General features: G+C 34.2%; 3 protein-coding genes across 4 annotated transcripts; 1 reads left to right on the top strand and 2 right to left on the bottom strand.

The window, feature by feature from the left end:
* Positions 1–492: 492 nt before the first annotated feature.
* LOC108339655 (organic cation/carnitine transporter 3) lies at positions 493–2340 on the top strand. Its single transcript, XM_017576835.2, has one exon. It carries the CDS (start codon positions 701–703, stop codon positions 2225–2227), a length of 1527 nt encoding a protein of 508 aa, XP_017432324.1. The 5' UTR covers positions 493–700; the 3' UTR covers positions 2228–2340.
* A 106-nt stretch (positions 2341–2446) lies between these two features.
* LOC108339101 (uncharacterized) lies at positions 2447–8429 on the bottom strand. The gene is made up of 11 exons (XM_052877557.1): positions 8233–8429; positions 8059–8145; positions 7730–7863; positions 6873–6931; positions 6746–6800; positions 5597–5650; positions 5184–5357; positions 4634–4738; positions 3779–3826; positions 3409–3528; positions 2447–3254 (listed from the first exon to the last, which is right to left on the bottom strand). Exons 1-11 carry the CDS (start codon positions 8279–8281, stop codon positions 3192–3194), a joined length of 948 nt encoding a protein of 315 aa, XP_052733517.1. The 5' UTR covers positions 8282–8429; the 3' UTR covers positions 2447–3191.
* Positions 8430–9309: 880 nt separating this feature from the next.
* On the bottom strand, positions 9310–14742 carry LOC108340655 (uncharacterized). Of its 2 annotated transcripts, none has more exons than XM_017578165.2 (8): positions 14540–14742; positions 14349–14460; positions 14080–14270; positions 13717–13811; positions 13207–13632; positions 12508–12616; positions 11061–11706; positions 9310–9753 (listed from the first exon to the last, which is right to left on the bottom strand). In XM_017578165.2, exons 1-8 carry the CDS (start codon positions 14672–14674, stop codon positions 9632–9634), a joined length of 1836 nt encoding a protein of 611 aa, XP_017433654.1. In that variant the 5' UTR covers positions 14675–14742; the 3' UTR covers positions 9310–9631. The 2 variants fall into 2 exon arrangements, with proteins under 2 accessions (XP_017433654.1, XP_017433656.1); XM_017578167.2 differs by having other exon boundaries at positions 14349–14473; positions 14540–14680.
* Between the last annotated feature and the right edge of the window lie 3570 nt (positions 14743–18312).

Here is an 18312-nt window from a genome sequence, read left to right as displayed (position 1 = left end):
TTAATCATTCTCTTCTATACTTTCAGTTTTTAAAAAGAAAAAATTAAAACTATCCTTTTTAATTCAAAAAATCCTATATCTCAATTTTTGTGTTTTAATAAAATTTTGAAATTTGTTATAAGATATTTCTTTCAATAAATTCCGATATCTATCGAAAAAAATATTCCAAAACTACTTTTTAAATGTGAAGTCATAGGATGAAATGTGAAATGGTTAAAGGTGACAGGCTTGTTATCAGTAAAGTAGGTCCTTTTTTTTAATCTTACATAATGGCCAAAATAATTTAAAATTTTGTTTAGTCTAGAATAATAGTGTAAGTTTTTTGTAGCTAGACATTAAAGGTGATATTTTAATAATAATTTTTTAATAACATTTTAATATTTATGTGATATTCTGTTATTGATCGATGTTATTATTTATATAATTATTATTATTGTAGAATAATTTTGAACCGTAATAACACGTGTTAAAATATTGTAAAAAAAATGTATCCGGACGCTTTGCTCTTCAATAATAATGATACATCGGTTTTTGCGCTTGCTTGCCAAGACATTTTTCTCTTGCCACTTTCTCTTGAGTCAGCGAACTTCTATTGAGAAAGTTGGCCAGCTTCTTTGGAGAGTACCCGAACACAACTTCACCTTCACTCATTTCTATATAGCTTCCGCATCCACCATAGCTTGGAGGAGTAGCAAGAGAGATGGAGGATTCAGTTCCAGTTTTGACAATCTCTGATTCTGTTGTGCAGGAAAACAATATTCGGTATTCGGAGGAAATGATAGAAAATGGTTTGCGAAGATTTGGGTGGTCGGGGATGATTCAATGCATCCTTGTGTCCATCGCTATGTACTTCGATTCACAGCAATCCTTCATCGCCATCTTCTCTGACGAGTACCCCACTTGGCACTGCACAGATCCCACAACATGCACATCACATTCCGATCTCTGCAAGCTCCCAAAATCATCATGGGCATGGGATGGACCCTCTTCTAAGACAATCATATCACACTTTGGCCTTGAATGCGCCAGCAGCTTCATCACAGGTTTACCCCAATCCTCCTTCTTCTTAGGTTGCCTTCTTGGTTCCTTTGTTCTTGCCACCTTGGCTGACACATCTCTCGGAAGAAAGAACCTCCTTGTTCTGTCCTGTTTCTTTATGTCCTTAGCTTCTGCTACCACTGTCTTCTCAACCAATGTTTGGACTTACTCCTGTTTTAAGTTCCTCATTGGCTTTTGGCGTTCTTCCATTGGAACGTGTGTTCTGGTGTTACTGACGGAGAAAGTGAGCACAGAGTGGAGGTTTACTGTGGGTGTTGTTGAATATTTCTGCTTCACTTTGGGGTATATGACCTTGCCTGGAATAGCTTACTTGAACAGAAATTCCTCATGGAAATTTCTTTACGTGTGGACGTCCGTTCCTGCTGTTTGTTATTCTGTAATTGCTTACTTCTTTGTTGCCGAGTCTCCGAGGTGGCTTCTGATGCAAGGTCGAGAGCAAGAAGCCATGGCAATGCTTACAGGAATTTCTGATTCTGCAGTAGAAAATGGCTCTAATCTAACTGCAGGCCTACTAAGAGTTCGTGCTGTTAAACAAAAGTCAATTTTGGAACTGTACTCATCAATAGCAGAGTTGTTTGAGAGAAGTTGGGTTGGCAAACGGGTGGTGGCAATGATGGTGCTTGGTGTTGGGATTGGCATGGTGTATTTTGGCATGCCTTTGGCCGTGGGGAACTTGGGATTCGACATTTACTGGGGTGTTGTGTTCAATGCCTTCATGGAAATACCCTCTTGTGTGGCCACATACTTCTTGGAAAACTGCAGAAGAAAGCCATCGATTCTTGCATTCTCAGTAGCTAGTGGGATATGCTGCATATTGTGTGCAGTGGTTAGCAATGGCATCAAAGTGGCCAAAGTGGGGATATCATTGATTGCATTTTTCTGTGATGTCACTGCTTATAATGTGTTTCTCATTTACGTCATAGAGGTGTTTCCCACGAGTGTACGGAACACCGCGACCTCGTTGGTGAGGCAAGCTGTTGTGTTCGGTAACATATTCAGTCCATTTCTTATATCTGCGGGGAGGAAGAATGAAATTTTCTCTTATGGCGTGTTTGGAGTAGTTATAATGTCATCCTGTTTGACTTTGGTCTGTTTGCCTGAGACCAAAGGAATAGCTCTTTCTGATACCATTGACCAGCAAGAGAAAAAGGACAACATATCTGCATAAAATGCTTAAATGGGTCAGCTTATGTTGCTTTTCTAGTTTCAGTGTGTTTGCTGCATTGTTGGGAAAAGTTATGTACGTTTTCTTGTTGAATAAAATATTCTTACGAAGTTTAATTCGGATTAAACTAAACTATTTAAATTTTAAAGGTTCAAACTAAACATAAAAATAAATTAAAGGACTAAAAATAAAATTTAACCAAAATATATGCAGTTTTGTATGGTTGAAATTAATTAGTTTATGTATTTTTTGGCTGATCTTCAGAATTCCTTCATTTGCTGATACCCCTCCAGAAGTGAATGTTAGGTATCAAACTCAAATCACCTTGGTTAGGAGGGCAATCTCCTTTTTCTAATCTTTGATTGTGCCGATAGTTGATGGTCACTTATTTCTTGGCCTCATATCACCTTTTTTATTAGCAGGTTATCAGTTTGTGCAGTCTTCATGGCATTTACATTTGGCTATTACTCCCCCGTCCACATCATGTGATATTGACTTGGTTCTCTCTAACATTATTTTTCCATCCCGATCTTCTGCCTATCTTTCTTTTAGACTTTAGTGATGTCGGTTGGGCGGGTTGTCTTGTCTCAGTACAAGTTGCTCCATTATTGGTGCATGTTTCCTGTACATGCTGATATCGTGTCAAAACACAAGAAGCAGTATCATGCCTCCAAAATCCATCTCCTACAGTGAGTCTGAATATTGAGTGATTGCTTCTGCATGCACTGTGATTACTCAGCCTTGTCTATTGAATTTGTTTCCCTCAAACATTCTTTTTAGATTGAATGACTGTAAACCCTAGTACAACAGCCTAGAAATCAATCAAAAGTTTTGTATATTAATATATCAAGGAAAATACAATCATAAACCATTCAGTCAATTTCTTTTCCAAAATGTACAGTCGTATCAAGATCAACGTGAGCAACTAAATTCACAGCCTCCTCAAGTTTCATGTTCTCTTAAAATATTACTTATTTAAAGCGACGTTGTATTCCTCTCCACAAGCACATTTTACCACGTGACGAATCTCCTGTAAAATCAGAGGCGCATCTCCATAAGTGCAAGGGAAATTAAGATAATGGTATTGGATATTGTCACTGGATTATTCTATTTGAAGTCATGATTCTTCCAAATGACTATTTAAGTACCTCGTAAACAATTTATGTGGATTAAACTTATCTTACCTTAAGTTTCTCAACTTGATTCTCTAGAGATTGCAAGTATTCAGTTTCTCCAGCTTTGTCTAACAAAAGAGCTTTATATTCCTCTTCAAGAGCAGTTAAACCTGCTGCTTTCAGCTCCGGCTAGCGTAGCTCGTTCATTAGAATTAAATAAAATAATTTACAAAATCGTTGATAATAAGCCACAAATTTATTACCTGTCTCAATAAGAGAAGAAAAGAAAACAGCTTACCAATCAAAGATCTTATATAAATGAATGTATTGGGAAAAACTTATAAATAAAATGGAAATCATTTTTCACTTTGACCATCCTAGGAGTGGAAATTATGATAATCACACATTTGTCAATAATTCTTGCACAATAACAACAGACCTTAAACTCATTTTCTCTGCACTTCACATCCTCGATAGCCAGTTTTATCTGAAGACAAAAAAGACATAATAGTAAGAAGCAAATAAAGTATACAGAAAATGTGAGCATAATACCATATTAAAAGTCAAAATCTTCCTATTCTTATTTTCTTGAAAGAACTAAAGGTTGGAAAAGAAATCCTAGAATATCTTTAGACCCCTAATTACGCTTCAGGGTCATTTTTTGCATCCCTATGTTTGTAAAAATCAATCAACGACTATTTTAACAAACTTATCAAGGGGAAAATGGCTGCAACTAATTAACTTTGTTAAAACTTGAAAAATGGTAATTTTGGGAAAATAACTTTTGCTAACTAGAAAAAGAATATCAATTCAGTTAAGGAGAACAGTGCCCTTGCCTATCCATTTGTATAAATGAGATCAATTTTCCAAAAATTCAGCAGATCAAACTTCGAAGACACTGAATCATTTTAAATTAGAATATTATAAATTAGAATATTAGCGTATGCTTAAAACGCCAGGGTTCAACCTTAATCACGGTAAATGGGATGTTCCATGTACATATTCAGTGATGTATTATTATAAAAAATATGGCTGGAATGGAAAAAGTGTAGAAGCTGTAGAAAACGGAATGGAAAAAGGAAAGAGAAAGAAGGAAGGTTATTCTGGAACGTATTTTCAAAAATTGGGAGGGACCAGGAGAATTTAAATCTTATTGAAATTATTTGTTTAATTTAAAATTGAATTTTAGTTTCTAAAATGAATTAAATATTCTGCACTCAGCAAAAACAAATTTAACAACCGAAAGCTTGAGTAATTTATACTTCACAGCCTAAATCGGATGCAGATAACTAACCTTGGTGTTCTCGGTAAGAACCTTGGCTTTCAGAGTAAGAATCTCCTCAAGCCGTGCTTTAGCAGAATCCAATTCATTGATTAAATTGGTCCTTGCAACACTCCCCTGTCAAACAAAGATAAATTAGCAGATTCCAACTCCATGTAGTAAATATTAATGAAAGAAGTGGTCTACCAAGTTATCCACCAAAAGGTTACAAGTCGCACCAGTCTTTCCTGCAAATTATGAAACGAAAGCTTCGACATCAAATTTAGTTTTAAAAAATGGATTGTAAAATGCCCGTTAGTTTAATAACAAAAAAATAATAATAATAAACATCTGATTCAATGTTCAGCCTTGACAAAACCAAGGTATCCCGATCATTATTGATTTAGTATAAGTAGGTATTCATGGGGTGGTTTGAGTTTAAGCTTAAACTGCTGAACAAAATTCAACTGGTTCTCAATTTGAGAAATTAAACCAAGCCATGCTATCTTAGAACCAGTCCAACAATGTGATAGACAGTCATAACTCTAATGCATCTTAAAGTACAAGAACATTGGTTTGATCATGTGTTGCTATTAAATTTGTGTCGAGTTATCTGAACATGTTTATCTCCTTTTCTCCTGAAAGTTTTGGTGGAGTTTAAGAGTCCTTTTTCGTTAAAAGTTGTGTCAAACACCACACTAAAGTATAGATCCATGCCTTCAGCTTTACTTATTTCCCCCACAACCTTTCCGGTGGCCTGTATAAACTCAAAAAGAAAGTGACAAGACATCAGAAAATTATATAGATCAAATAATTAAATCAATAAAACCTAAGAATGGGATGAAGTTTTCTTTGCTTTATTCTTCCTTTCAGTCAATAATTTATAAAACAAAATCATACCATATGCCAAGGCATATGTTTTCACAGGAACTTTTGGATATATACGAGTAGTCCTGATAAATTTATAGTTATTTTTAAGAATAAAAAAGGGCATACCAAGTCATGCTTTTGCAGTTCCCTGCTAATCTTCCGGGTACTACTGACCCATTCCTGTCAGATACTTCTTTTCAGTACAAAGTTGCAACTAACTGAATGAAAGAACTAGCATGAAAATGAAACCATGGCTGATAACAGGATAGAATAATGGGACAAGTATCCTGGAAAATAGATTTACTCAGTGAATAAAAAGTAATCCCTCCGGATTTGAACATAAGAAAATATCAACTAATATCAAGGGACTCAATATTTTTGAAAATTAAATCTGAATTAAATAAACGATATTTATGGGAAGATTTCATTAGGAAAAGTGCTAACCAGCAATAATTAAAGAATTAAAAGTGCAAAATTTTCTACTGAAATTATAGCGGTGCAGTCTTGTGATTTCCAATGCAGCTCAACATAATATTTAGTAAACTTCTTATTTATTGATTCCTTACAGAACTTGTTAGCCGGATCATTTTATTGATTGATCTATTCACATTTTTATCCACCATTGTGGAGACGAGAGACATTTCTTTGGAACTGATGATAAAGACTCTTCACCCGACCTCTCTCTTACTAATGCAGTAGCTAAGAACGGCGGTAATTTGAATAAAAAAGGGTGCAGTAGTGGTAGTTTCATTGAGGTCAAAAGGGAAGAGTTTCTTAATGGCACGACTCATTCCTTATGTCATGACTTCTTTATTGTATAACTTCCGTCCATTTTCCCTTCGAGTAGTGCTAAGATCAGTGTGTTGGGCATATTGGGTTTGGGATGTCGGCCATTTTGCTCACAATATGGAAATTAAGGGGTTGGACGTGTTGGGCTTTGAGGTGTGGGTGCATCGTGGACCACATATAAAGGTGGTTTGGTGATCTATGATAGAATTCATTCATGTGTGAGAGAGAGATAGAGAGACAGAGGGAGAGAGATTGATGGCACTAAATATTTATAGACTAACTGTTCACGAGAGTAATTGAGTTAAAAACAGGAAACCGTTCTTCCACGCAGAACGCTTATATGTATTTCAAATGGAATTATTTCCCAAACATAATAACCCCTTTGATGCCAACATTGTTGCTAATTGTTCAATTGCTTTCATGCATTGAGCCTACCCTCCAAAGGTCACCGAGAAATAACAAAGAATAATAATAATGAAAGTCAACCTGTTGCTTCTGTAATTTGGCATTCATGTCCTCTGCAACCTTGCTATAGTATGCTCTGAAAGGTTTAAAAAATTTAGATGACTATGCATCGAATGTGTAAGATTACTCCCTAAGTATCTTCAGTTACCTCTTCTCTGAGAGTTTGGAAGATAACCCAACTCTCTCTTGCTGAATAAGCTCCAAAGTCTGTTGGTAGAGAGTCAAGGATAAGAATACCATGAACACAGCTCAAGACTTTACCAAAACAAGAAATAAGGCCCAAATTCTACGTAACCAATCCCAAGAAAAGACTTACTAAAAAAGGCAACTTTGAAGCTAAAGTTAATTCTACTTTATTGTTGCAAGTATATATAGCTACCACATTTGAGTTTTGCTTTTTTGAACTCGAGATTTTATAACGGGTGAAATGGTAGGTCAAACAAAATTGAAAATTGACTAAGATATGCTTTGAATGGCTCAAATATCATCTTAAAAAATGAATTTTAACTCAACTTTAAAATAAATCTACTTATGTATTATGTTCAGCCTAATAGTACAGCCTAATACATTTAGGCCAAGATGGGTTCGATACATCTCGGCCATGATGATTGGTAAGTCTGAGATATAGGACTTGATCCATCTCGGTCATACCTTGCGGGACATATCGGTTCCAAGAACAACTTATATTACATAATTTGATCATATTTATAATTGATGAAGGATCTCCGATACGGTAAATTAGCTAATACATAAACAAACTTTCATTTAGAAAAGAAACTTGATTCATTTTACTTTATTGACTTTTTTCCTACCATAAATGCATACTTAGAAATTATGACATTAACAACGAACATATCACGCTCTACACTGTAGTGGGAAAAGGTAGCTCAACTAAAAATAAATAAAAACTGTTCCAACACGTTCACAGTTAAGCCGCAGAGGTCAGTTTTAAAATGATAAAATCCTGATGCCAAAACTTATATTATGGAACCAATTGAATTAGACCTGGGAGAGTTTGATTGTGTCAAACTCCAAAGAGGCAATCCTTTTCTGTTTTTCCAATATCTTCGAGCATATCTCGCCCTTTGCGGCCCTCATCTTCTCAGTGTCTTCCTTGAGTTGCGTAATTCCCGATTTTGCTGCACAGTTACAGAGCATAGCTACTTCAGCTCACATTATGCATGAATTTTACATTTTCCTCTTGTTACAAACTTATATTATAAATATGATAAATTATATCAATGATGATTAATCACTTCATAGAAAACTAAACTCTAAATAAAATAATAGTAACATCATGAACGCTCCACAGGCAATTGAAGGAAAGTGGTGACCTGATTCAATGTCGCTTTCCAAAGTGCGTACGTTTGTCAGTTGCATTTCTTCTTCGACGGAAATCTTCGCCGCTTCATCCTCCACATCTAATTCAATTTCAGTTTCCATTTTCAGTTCGATTAAAATAAATAAATGAATGAAGTAACATTGAATGAATTCCGATTCGCAGGTACCGTTCATTTGAGAGCGGAGAGTTTTCATGTACTGCAAGTACTCCTCCATCTTCTTCCACAATCGGAGAAACGAGTTTCGCGGTGATTCAAAAACAGTTATACGACGTAAGCGTTTCTGGATTTGGAGGGAAAGGGTATCTATATGTATTTTTTAAAATTAAAGGATGTTTCTGGATTCGCGAGAACGACTCACAAGGTATTCGTATTTTTTAAATTTTAATAAAATAATAGAAGTTATTATTAAATATTATAATTAAAAACCATAAAAAAAACAAAATTTGTAAAATATATTTAATTTATCTTTTTCTGTTTGTTTCATGTATGAAATATTAAAAAATACAATTATTATAAGAAAGTTGACTATATATATATAGAAAATAATTATACTCAAAGACCAATTAAAAAAATAGAAAAAAAATCACTATGCATTTTATAAATTAACAATTTATCATATCTATATGTATAATCATGTGAAATTAAGCCTCGAATTAAAGATGGTAGTTAGAGATATTCAAAAGTAACAATCATAAATTCGAACCTCACTTTTATAATTTAATATGAGGGATTTTATTTTTTTCAACTTATCGGGCTTCATAAAGAAACCAAACATAATAATAGACAAACGTGCCATATGTTGGGTTATTTCCAAACTAGAGTTTTGATGTTAGTACTTTTCCGTGTGAAAGAAATTAAAGGAAAAGAAAAGTTGCATTTTGTTAGAAAGACATTAGTTTATAGTTATTCTTTATTTTTATTTTTTTTCATTTCTATAAAACTTAAGTCATTGTTTTAAAACTACATTTAATGTAAAAAATAATTTAAGTAATGTAATTATAAAAACAAAAGAGAAAAACATGTAAAATTAATAATAGATCAAAATTACAAATTTCTAAAATTATAAAAAGACTACATTCAAGATAAAAAAAAAATCAAAATCACCTTATTTTAGCCTCAAACTTTACAAACATCATTTATTTTAAACTTTATTGAGTTGAAAAACCTGTGAGACTAAAGTAATGATGTTTTAGAAAATTAGAGACTAAAGTGAAGGTTTTATGAAGTTAAGAGTATAGTACCAATCTCAAAGACCACAGGGAGAGTTCAGTCTATAGCTTACAGATCGAAGAGTGAAAACAATGTGAATGTTGGCTCGACTGATCAAGTTCGTTGATCTGAATGGTGGCATCCTCCATTCAGAGTTTCACAATAAACTTGAAAACAGAAATTTTTTGAATCGGAAAGAACATTTGTGTTTTGTCCATTTCTATTCTTTGCTCGCTCCATTTATATTAATCTCAATCAACCCAATAAACCAGGGTGCGAAACATACAGAACATACATCTACAGGCATCCAAGTAAAGTACTCCCAGCAGCGTTAAATAAAAGCATCGTCGGTAGCTCATCTCTTGGTTTTATCAAGAACTTCAATGTATCTCTTTGGAACTCCATATTGTTCAATCAAATGCCTAGCTAAGTCATCGATAACTCCTCCTTGAACCAAAACTTCATGCCCTTTTTTACCTAAAAGCAAACAAATGCCTTAGAATTTCAGATACACAATGTAATAAACTACAGTCATAGTTCACAAGGCAGAACCATGGATGTTGCAAGAGTGAGACTCTGACCATATTCCCCAAGCCAATTCAAATTTCAAACCAAAAATTTGATTCAAGAAACATGGAAACATATACACTTGCAGTCAATTCACCCAGTACCTACTCTGCTTACGCAAAGGATGCAAGATTTTGAAGTGCAAATAAAACAAAACTTCACCCCCGCAAACCACTCCCTGGTTTTGATCAGTTGTTCTACTAAGAAACAAACTAACATTTATTACAATACCCCTATGAACTCAACAGAGATCATAATGGCCAGCGGTTACACTCACTACACCTCACGAACACCACATTAAATCAGTTTGCTTCGCATACGACCCCTTACTCCTGTACCCTTCAAGCACTAAATGAATACCTTCAAACTCCGTCATTAATTTTAGTTATTTGCAAGAATTCATCCGATAATGAATAATTAATATACACACACACACACACAGAGCAAAATACAGACGACACCATTTCAATTTTTTACACAACCAGATTTTAGGTAAAACCCGTTTCACAATAGTAGCAGTCCGACCAATTGTATTCTTTATAGTGGTCAAAAATCTTATTTTGTTGCTTCACTAAAAAATGTCATTCCTTTGATGGTATAATGTCTTGATTTCCTTATTTTCGCTTTACTCATTAATATGTAAGTTCGTTACATATTACCATTAATATGTCTGTCAATGAAAAAATGTAAGCTCATTACATATTACCATTAATGTCTGTCAATGAAAAAAAACTGCCTTATCAGAAGAAGAGACGAGACCAACAACAAAGAAAAGTAAGATATAACAGCTGAGGACTAAACATGTGAGTTTTTTTTTCTCTTTTCACCTTTGAGGCCAAAATGTAGTTTTATAATCTTAGGTATCAGCATTTTATCGAGCATGGAAAGATAAAAACAAAATAAATATTCTATATGAATGCTGAGGAATAAACAGCTGAGATTTGATACCTCATCCTTTCCACCTAAGAGACCACAAACGTAGTTTTATAATCTCAGGTATCGTCAGCATTCCATCAACTATAGAAGATAAAACCAAAGTATATATTCTATATGAATGCAGATATATTAATCAGACAACACAATATGAGATTGGATATAAATAAAGGAAAGCAACATTTAGTAATACAGACACTCATGCTCATAAATCCCATATTTCTTGATGATAATGAAGCACAAACCAAAATAAAACTTGTAATTTTAATGCAACCAATAAGTACCTGGCAGTTCTGCGACAGAGGTACTGCATGCAAACTTCTTCTGCAGTTCTGACGCCAATGCTTCAGCATCTATAAGAAAACTTTCCATACCCGAGAGTTTGGTTACCTTCTTGTTGCCTTGCCGTCGTTCTGTCAATAACTGAATCGTTTTAAGTGCACCTTTACGAACTACAGATTCATTCCCTCTGGTTACAACATGGTGAGGCTGCATACGGCTCACAAATGTTGATCCTAAATCCTTCTTGTGAATTTCTGTAGGATAAGTTGTTCCTTTTTTAATAGCCCCCTTGTACAGTGAATCACATAACAGTGCATCAAGAATCACAATGGATTTATTTGTTGGTTTAACAAGATTTTCTTTTTCAACATATGTGAAGACAATATCGGTAGCTTCAGAAGCACTAAAAAGTTTCCCTGGGTCAGCTCCTACAGCTGAAAATATGGCATTAACATGTACACTTGGCTTGTAGATTTCAGCCACTTCAAGAGTTTTGGACGTACGAACTTCATTAGCAGACTGAACACTAGGCTGCTCACTTTTCTCAACTCGTATTTTTTCAGGCTTAAAGGATGAATAATCGGCATGCTTTCGGTTTACTGTAAACAGCATGACTTCCTTTTTGTGTTTATCTTCTTTCACTGATATCTGTACAAAATGTGCATGCATGTGAAGAAAGAATCCAGAAACAGCATTGCAGAATATATCAATGAAGAAACAGCACAAGACAAATTATTAAAAGGAAAAATGCAGTAAAAATTGAAAATGTCATTTGATCATGATGTATTACATAAAATAGACATGTAACTAGCTCTACCTAAGAAACATCCTGATATAGAATCATTGATTGAGTTTATTCTAGCAGCTATATCAATGATCCCTTCTAAAAGCAATCCATTCACCAAACACTTCAAAAAGGCCAGCAAGTTACAACCCACAAGAAAATTATGAATTTCAAATCCCCGGGTCTTTTCTCAAGGTAATGAATTTTTAATTACTGATTCTTATATAAACATCTAATTAATCTTTTGCACACGATCTAACGGTACTATTCTGGTCCCAATCTCCTATCACCATGAGTCTTATCTCCATTCCAATCCTTCATGAAACGAAATCTAAAGCATAAAAATGTTGTCCAACCTTTATTTCCCATAGTTCCTTGACCTACATATCTAAAATGCTAAGAGGCTACACATCTAACGTGCTAAGGAGGCTACATATCTAACGTGCTAAGGAGGCCACAAAGTGTCAGAATGCTTCATTTATAGGTGTATCCTCACAGAACAGAACATTAGGGAAATGTATTCTGGCAGGAACCTATTTTAACATATTATAGATTCTAATATTATGATTCAAATAACAATTTAAATACTTTACTGTGAATATCAGCAAGTTTCTACTAGTATTCTACAAATCCAAGTAAAAAAAAAAAAGCAGTAGATGACAAACCAAGCCGGAGGTGGATTTTGATTGTAACCACTTAGATAACTTTTTGTAGGAAGATTTCTTGATATCCAAAGTAATTCCTGAAGGTCTACATGGTAATACATGGTTCGACCTGCAACGCCCAAAAACAAATAATTATTAGATCACTAAGGTAAAGTTGACTTCTCGATTCAATACACACTAGAAATGTATGTTTAATATGAACTGAAATAAATTTAAGACAAAAAAAATGTTCAATATTAATGGCAGTGCACTTGAATAATCACCTAATATTTTCGGCGAACCTCGGATGACAATAACTTGCTTGAATGAAAAGTTAGTTCTTTCGAGTCAATTGAAAAAAATTATTTTTCAAACACCGACATTTTCAACCTTTAGCTGAAATATTTTCAAACAGGAATTTGGAACTTAATTTTTCAACACTTCTGTCCAGAGCTAATTTTTCAAGTTTAGCTTAAATGCCCCCTGCTCAGTATAAAAATCGAGATCTTGAAAAATCACTACCAAAGTTCTAATGATGTAAAGTGTACTCCACATAGATCATATTTTGGTGCCAGTGTTGTTACTGAGCGAACTATCTTTTTAAAATATATAAACCACAACGAATTGTCAACTAAAATTCCTTGTTTGCAAGATTTTTTGGCCAATCTATTTCAAATGGTTCAACTTTGTAAACCAAGAGGCAAAGAGAGAAAAACTCACCATAGAGTGCTTCCAGGCAATGGAAGGTCTTTGTCCTTCACTGTTGTGTGTAAAGCTTGAAGAAGGCACTTATCTAACAGGGAATCTATATCTGCAGTTGATAGAGTCTGTTGGTCGTTAGGGTCATTACCAGACGCAGTATCCGGTAACTTCAAATCGGCCATGCCTTCAGTTACTCCAGTCGCAGCATCATTTTCACCATCATCCGGTGACATCAATCCAGAGGCGGAATCATGTTGTAACTCATTCACATCCAGAGATTCCACCACTTCGTCACTTTTTTGGTTGTTCTGTTGATCAGTTGATGTCTCACCAGTAACATCAGTCGAATCGGAATCACAAGAAGCTTGTAACGAAGAAGGATCCTCAAACACAACATCTTCGAAAAAACCTGCATTAGGCACATAACAGCCTTCGGGAGATTCCCTGAAAATCCAGTGAACGAGATTGATTCAGTTTAATAGTTGAACTGAACAAAAAGCTCACCAGGCTCTCTCTAGCTATACTTGCCAAAGCAAATCACGATAGTAATGAGTTATTCTTAGCGCCTTTCCACGCAATCCAGCTTTCAATGCTTCATCGCTGCTCATGGTGGTACTCCCAACCTTCAGGAGAATAAACGAAGGTTAAGTTTACACGTAAACCTATAAAATGCTGATGACAGAAACAAATACAGTACAGGAAATAGTATATAGTATATAGTATATGAACCAACAATGTAAAGGTTCCGTGTCATCCACACAGAAAACATGTTCAAATAACAACCTTAAAAGCCAGCATGATTGGTTTGTGATTAGTTGAAAGTATAAAAAAGAAATGAGTGCAAGGAAATTAAGCTCAAGCCACTACAATGAAGCAATGCATGTTACATACTGCAATAGGAGCAGGATTTCCGGGTACTTTGACGGCCCAAGGCTCCCCTGCTCGAAACGAAGGAAGACCTTCGGGAGGCACCGTTATACCTGGGAACATCAAGTCTGCGCCTCCGATAACAAACCGGGACACCTCACCACCCTTGAGCACGAACGCAGGCAGCAGCTCAGGGACAATCCACAGTGCATAAACTGCGCCAAATCATTCTGAATGTAGTTTCAATTTATCATTCGAATTCGCAATTCTGAGAAAAGGTAACGAAAGAAAACCTGTTGGAAAAATGTCAGAGCCGCGACCATCAACGTCGAAGAACATCGGAAAGCCTCCCTCCACAGCATACACATGAACACGGTTTTGAAACTTGGCCACTGCAATCTCTGCCTGCTCAATCACTCTGTTAATGACTGGTGTGTGTTAAACGAAATCATCGAAATGAGAAGAAGCGAACAATTTGATTTACCTTGGGAGGAAGCAAGGCGTCTAAGTCGGAATCAGAAACCCTCTGGAATTTGTCCTTAATGCTTCGTCTGAGCTTCTTTCTGTCCGCACCAGAGAGCCTCTGGTGAGATTTCGCCTCCACCGCCTTCTTGAACATTCTCTACTTCTCTCGCACTCACTCGCTTCGCTTCTCTGCACCAAACACAACCCACTCTCAGTTTTCCTTCCTTCTTTTATTCTCTAAATAAATAAATAAATAACCTCCGTAACCTAGCTAACCTTTTCTCACCGATTTTCTTTCTTTACAAAATCTTATGTAATTTCTTATGATTAATTAATAATTTACTTTCTATATTTAAACTTTTAATTTATTTTATTTTTAGAGTTAAATATGTTTTTAACTTAAAGTTAGAAGAAATTGAGTTATTCACATTAGAAAAAGCTCAAGCAAATTGACTTTCTTATATTGATCTACCTCTGTAACACAAATTGTTAAATTTCAAGAATGATAATATAATAGGCTTGTAACTTTATAATAATTCTTTCGGTTTATTAAAAATATACACCGTTCATTTTTTTTTTATATTTGAATGGGATGTAAGATGGTAATGATATTTCTAGCACTTTCTTTTCAGTAAATAATTTCATTATCATATCCTGATAACCTGGTTATCCATTTTTATTATTCTTAGCAAAAAAAATATTTTAAACTTCTGTGGTTGATTCAAATTTGACGATAGCGATAATATCCCATTATGCTTACCACCAAAGGGACTAAATTTAATAGGTTTAATTTTTTTTTCTTAATAACTATAGTTTACAACTCTGTGTGATTAGATTTTACCCGCGTATTTTCTTTCATTTATTTTCTATAGTTTATTATGCAAATTATAAACAAAATTTTGTAGGTAGACTACAACATTTCGTTACATTTTTTTATGACATCATTTTCGTTTATATAAATGAGGGCACGCAAGTGTATCAATAAATGTGTTTAAATTAACTTAAAACATCTACTTTTGGTCAATTTGACATAAAACAAAACTCATAAACCCGTACAAAAGTTAATTAAAGCATAAGTAACCTTCAACTTATTGTAAAAGCTACACTAATACTTTTTTTATACTATAATTTGTCATCCATAAATGGAAAATGTTGAACTATTTTCGACAAACCATTTATGTGGTAACTTATAATTGATCTGTTTCAAATATATAGACCAATAAAATAGTAAGATGTAATACATCATCAAATGTTATTAAAATATTGGAGTCCTACTTAATTAAATAAATAAATAAATAAATATATATATATATATCCAAATAAATATAAAAGAAGTTCAAAATACCATGTTATTAGCTTATGTATTTATTCTTACGTACCAGATTGTTAAAAAATAAAATTTAAGTCTAATTCAGCTTTACAAAATTTGATAATTTAATAACGGTGATGAAATGATATTTTAAACAAACACAAATTTCATTCGGATAAATTCGAACTTATAATTTTAAGAAATTGACTTTAAATTTAATTTAATCATACAAAATTGTCTTATAAGATAAAATTTGTACCTATATATATATACTCAAAATTAATTTATTTTTAATCGATCTGAGACTTTTAACACAAATAAAACATGATAAGTTATTAAAAATATTTTTTTAATATAAAAAAATTGATTACTAATTATTAGTAAACAATCCAAATTTATTATATAGATCACACGTTAATTTATATATTAGAAGATATTTAACAAACGAAATATCACTAAAGAAACGAAATATACTTTTTCAGAAGAAAATATTAAGTATGTATTACTAAATAATAACATAATAATTAATATAAATTTTGACTTCACCATTCATGTCACGCATTAATAATAGATTTAAGATTCTTTTTCCCAATATTTCTTGATTCTTAATATTTATGACTTAAATAGTTAACAAAACAATGATATCTCTATAAAAAATAAATATTAAAAGTGTTATATTTGTAAGACTTCAATTTTATATAAATTTCATCAATCTCAACATATACTACGTTATAATATAATTTATTTAAGGTTTAATCTTTTCCGTTAAGTTGGTTGAACGGCGTTAAAGAAATTGATGTGTGGTTATTGAGATGACTGACGTGGCACAGTGTTGTTGTTGACTTGGCTTAATGGTGAGTTTTTATATTTAAAAAAATTAAATTTTTATGACCTGGCGTCTCCTTACCATCTTCTCCCTAGCGTCGTCGGCAACATCACCGCCGCACAACCCCGGACCACCGCAAACAACATCGTGCCACCGCACCGCCAGCCACAAGTCATCATCACCGTGCCACCATTCATTTTCCCAATCATCATCTCAGACCTGCATATCCAAAAACCCAATCCGATCTGAAAAATCCTTCGAATCCTAAACGCCGAAATCAAACTCCAAGCCAGAATCCCAATTCATTTCACCACCATCTCCTTCACGCGAATTTCCGAATGGAGATGACTCTCTTCTGTTTCTGGGTTTGTTTGCAGGTCTGATTGTGGTTACAGGTGGAGATGAACGAAGGAAAAGATGATTCGCGCCATGGCTTTCGAACAGCTGCGCGATTTTGATTTTCTCTGTGATTGGGTTTCTGCGTGTTTTCTCTGACAGGTGCGAGGGTGATGAAGGTTAGTGGTTGCGATCATGGCAGCGTCTTCACGGCGGTTTTGTGGCGCTAAGGTTTGGCGAAGCAGCTGCGAGATGCGAAAAAAAATGCGCGATTCGGAGAGGCTTGCATCTCTGGTTTGGGGGAGGTTGCGGCGAAGCTTGCGAGGAGGAGATCGAATCACGCTTGGTGGCGGAGGACGAAGGAATCGCGATTCTGGTGGCTGATACGATTCACGTTTCTGCGATGGTGGATAGCGGTGATTTGAAGGTTGACGGTGGTGGCTTCAAGGTGGCTGACGGCTAGGGTTTCTGGGTTTCCTCCTTTCCCCTATCTGAAACCCTAATTTTGGGTGGGAAAGGGGTTGACATGTGGCATGTCTTCACTGGTCACGTTATGAATCAGTCAAAGCTAGTCAACAAGACTCTTTTGATGCCATGCCACCTCGTAATTAAATGACACCTCAGCATCCCACTCATCAATTTTTTTAACGCCGTCCAGTCAACTTAACGGGAAGGACTCAATTGATCTCAATTTTCAAAATTAAGGACCATTTTGATACACTTTACAAAACGAGGCCTATCTCAGACATTCCTACACAAATAAGGATGTTGAAAAGGATTAAACCTTTATTTAAATAAAATTACAATCAAGTCAAATATAAGAAGCAATTTTATATTTATCAACTCATATATAGTTAATTAGACAAACTGACCAAAAAAAAAGAAAAGAAATAATTTGAGTGAAATACGTTCATTTTAGTGAAAAATGGACACATTCAACATTTGAATTACAGTGCAATATTTGCTTAAAAGAAAACTCTTCGGAACGAAATGTGACAAAAAAAAACAAGATTATTTTCCAACTCTATTTTGAATTAGTTAAAATAAAATCCATAGTTAATTACAAGCTTTTGTTCTATTTTTGTTTGAGTAAAAATATTAAAAAATCAAACTCATATGGTGAATTAAATACTTATATAAAATAAATTATGTTTTATTACAACATAACGTGAATTATGAAAATAAAATTAATATTTAATTTCAATACATATTATTTTATAAATTAATATATTCACAAATATAATAATTTAATTTTATAAAATTAAAAGTTATAAATCAAGCTCGTATAACAAAATAAACCAACGTAAAAACAGTGTCCTAA

This window comes from Vigna angularis, chromosome 5 (assembly GCF_016808095.1).
Source record: "Vigna angularis cultivar LongXiaoDou No.4 chromosome 5, ASM1680809v1, whole genome shotgun sequence".
Classification (NCBI taxonomy): Eukaryota; Viridiplantae; Streptophyta; class Magnoliopsida; order Fabales; family Fabaceae; genus Vigna; species Vigna angularis.
The sequence above is the reverse complement of the archived record's forward strand: the minus strand, read 5'-3'. Positions and strand labels throughout refer to the sequence as shown.

Bases quoted from the DNA above. Each gene is read 5' to 3' on its own strand.
- LOC108339101 (XM_052877557.1), bottom strand. From the start codon at position 8,281: ATGGAGGAGTACTTGCAGTACATGAAAACTCTCCGCTCTCAAATGAAC. The intron at 6,932-7,729 runs GTCTAATTCAAT...CTCTACCAACAG, and splicing joins ACACAATCAAACTCTCCCAG to ACTTTGGAGCTTATTCAGCA. The intron at 4,739-5,183 runs TGATCAAACCAA...TTTGTTTGACAG, and splicing joins ACAAATTTAATAGCAACACA to GGGAGTGTTGCAAGGACCAA.
- LOC108339655 (XM_017576835.2), top strand. From the start codon at position 701: ATGGAGGATTCAGTTCCAGTTTTGACAATCTCTGATTCTGTTGTGCAG.
- LOC108340655 (XM_017578165.2), bottom strand. From the start codon at position 14,674: ATGTTCAAGAAGGCGGTGGAGGCGAAATCTCACCAGAGGCTCTCTGGT. The intron at 14,461-14,539 runs GTAAATCAAATT...GTGATTGAGCAG, and splicing joins ACGCCTTGCTTCCTCCCAAG to GCAGAGATTGCAGTGGCCAA. The intron at 14,271-14,348 runs GTTTTCTTTCGT...GATTTGGCGCAG, and splicing joins CTCTGACATTTTTCCAACAG to TTTATGCACTGTGGATTGTC.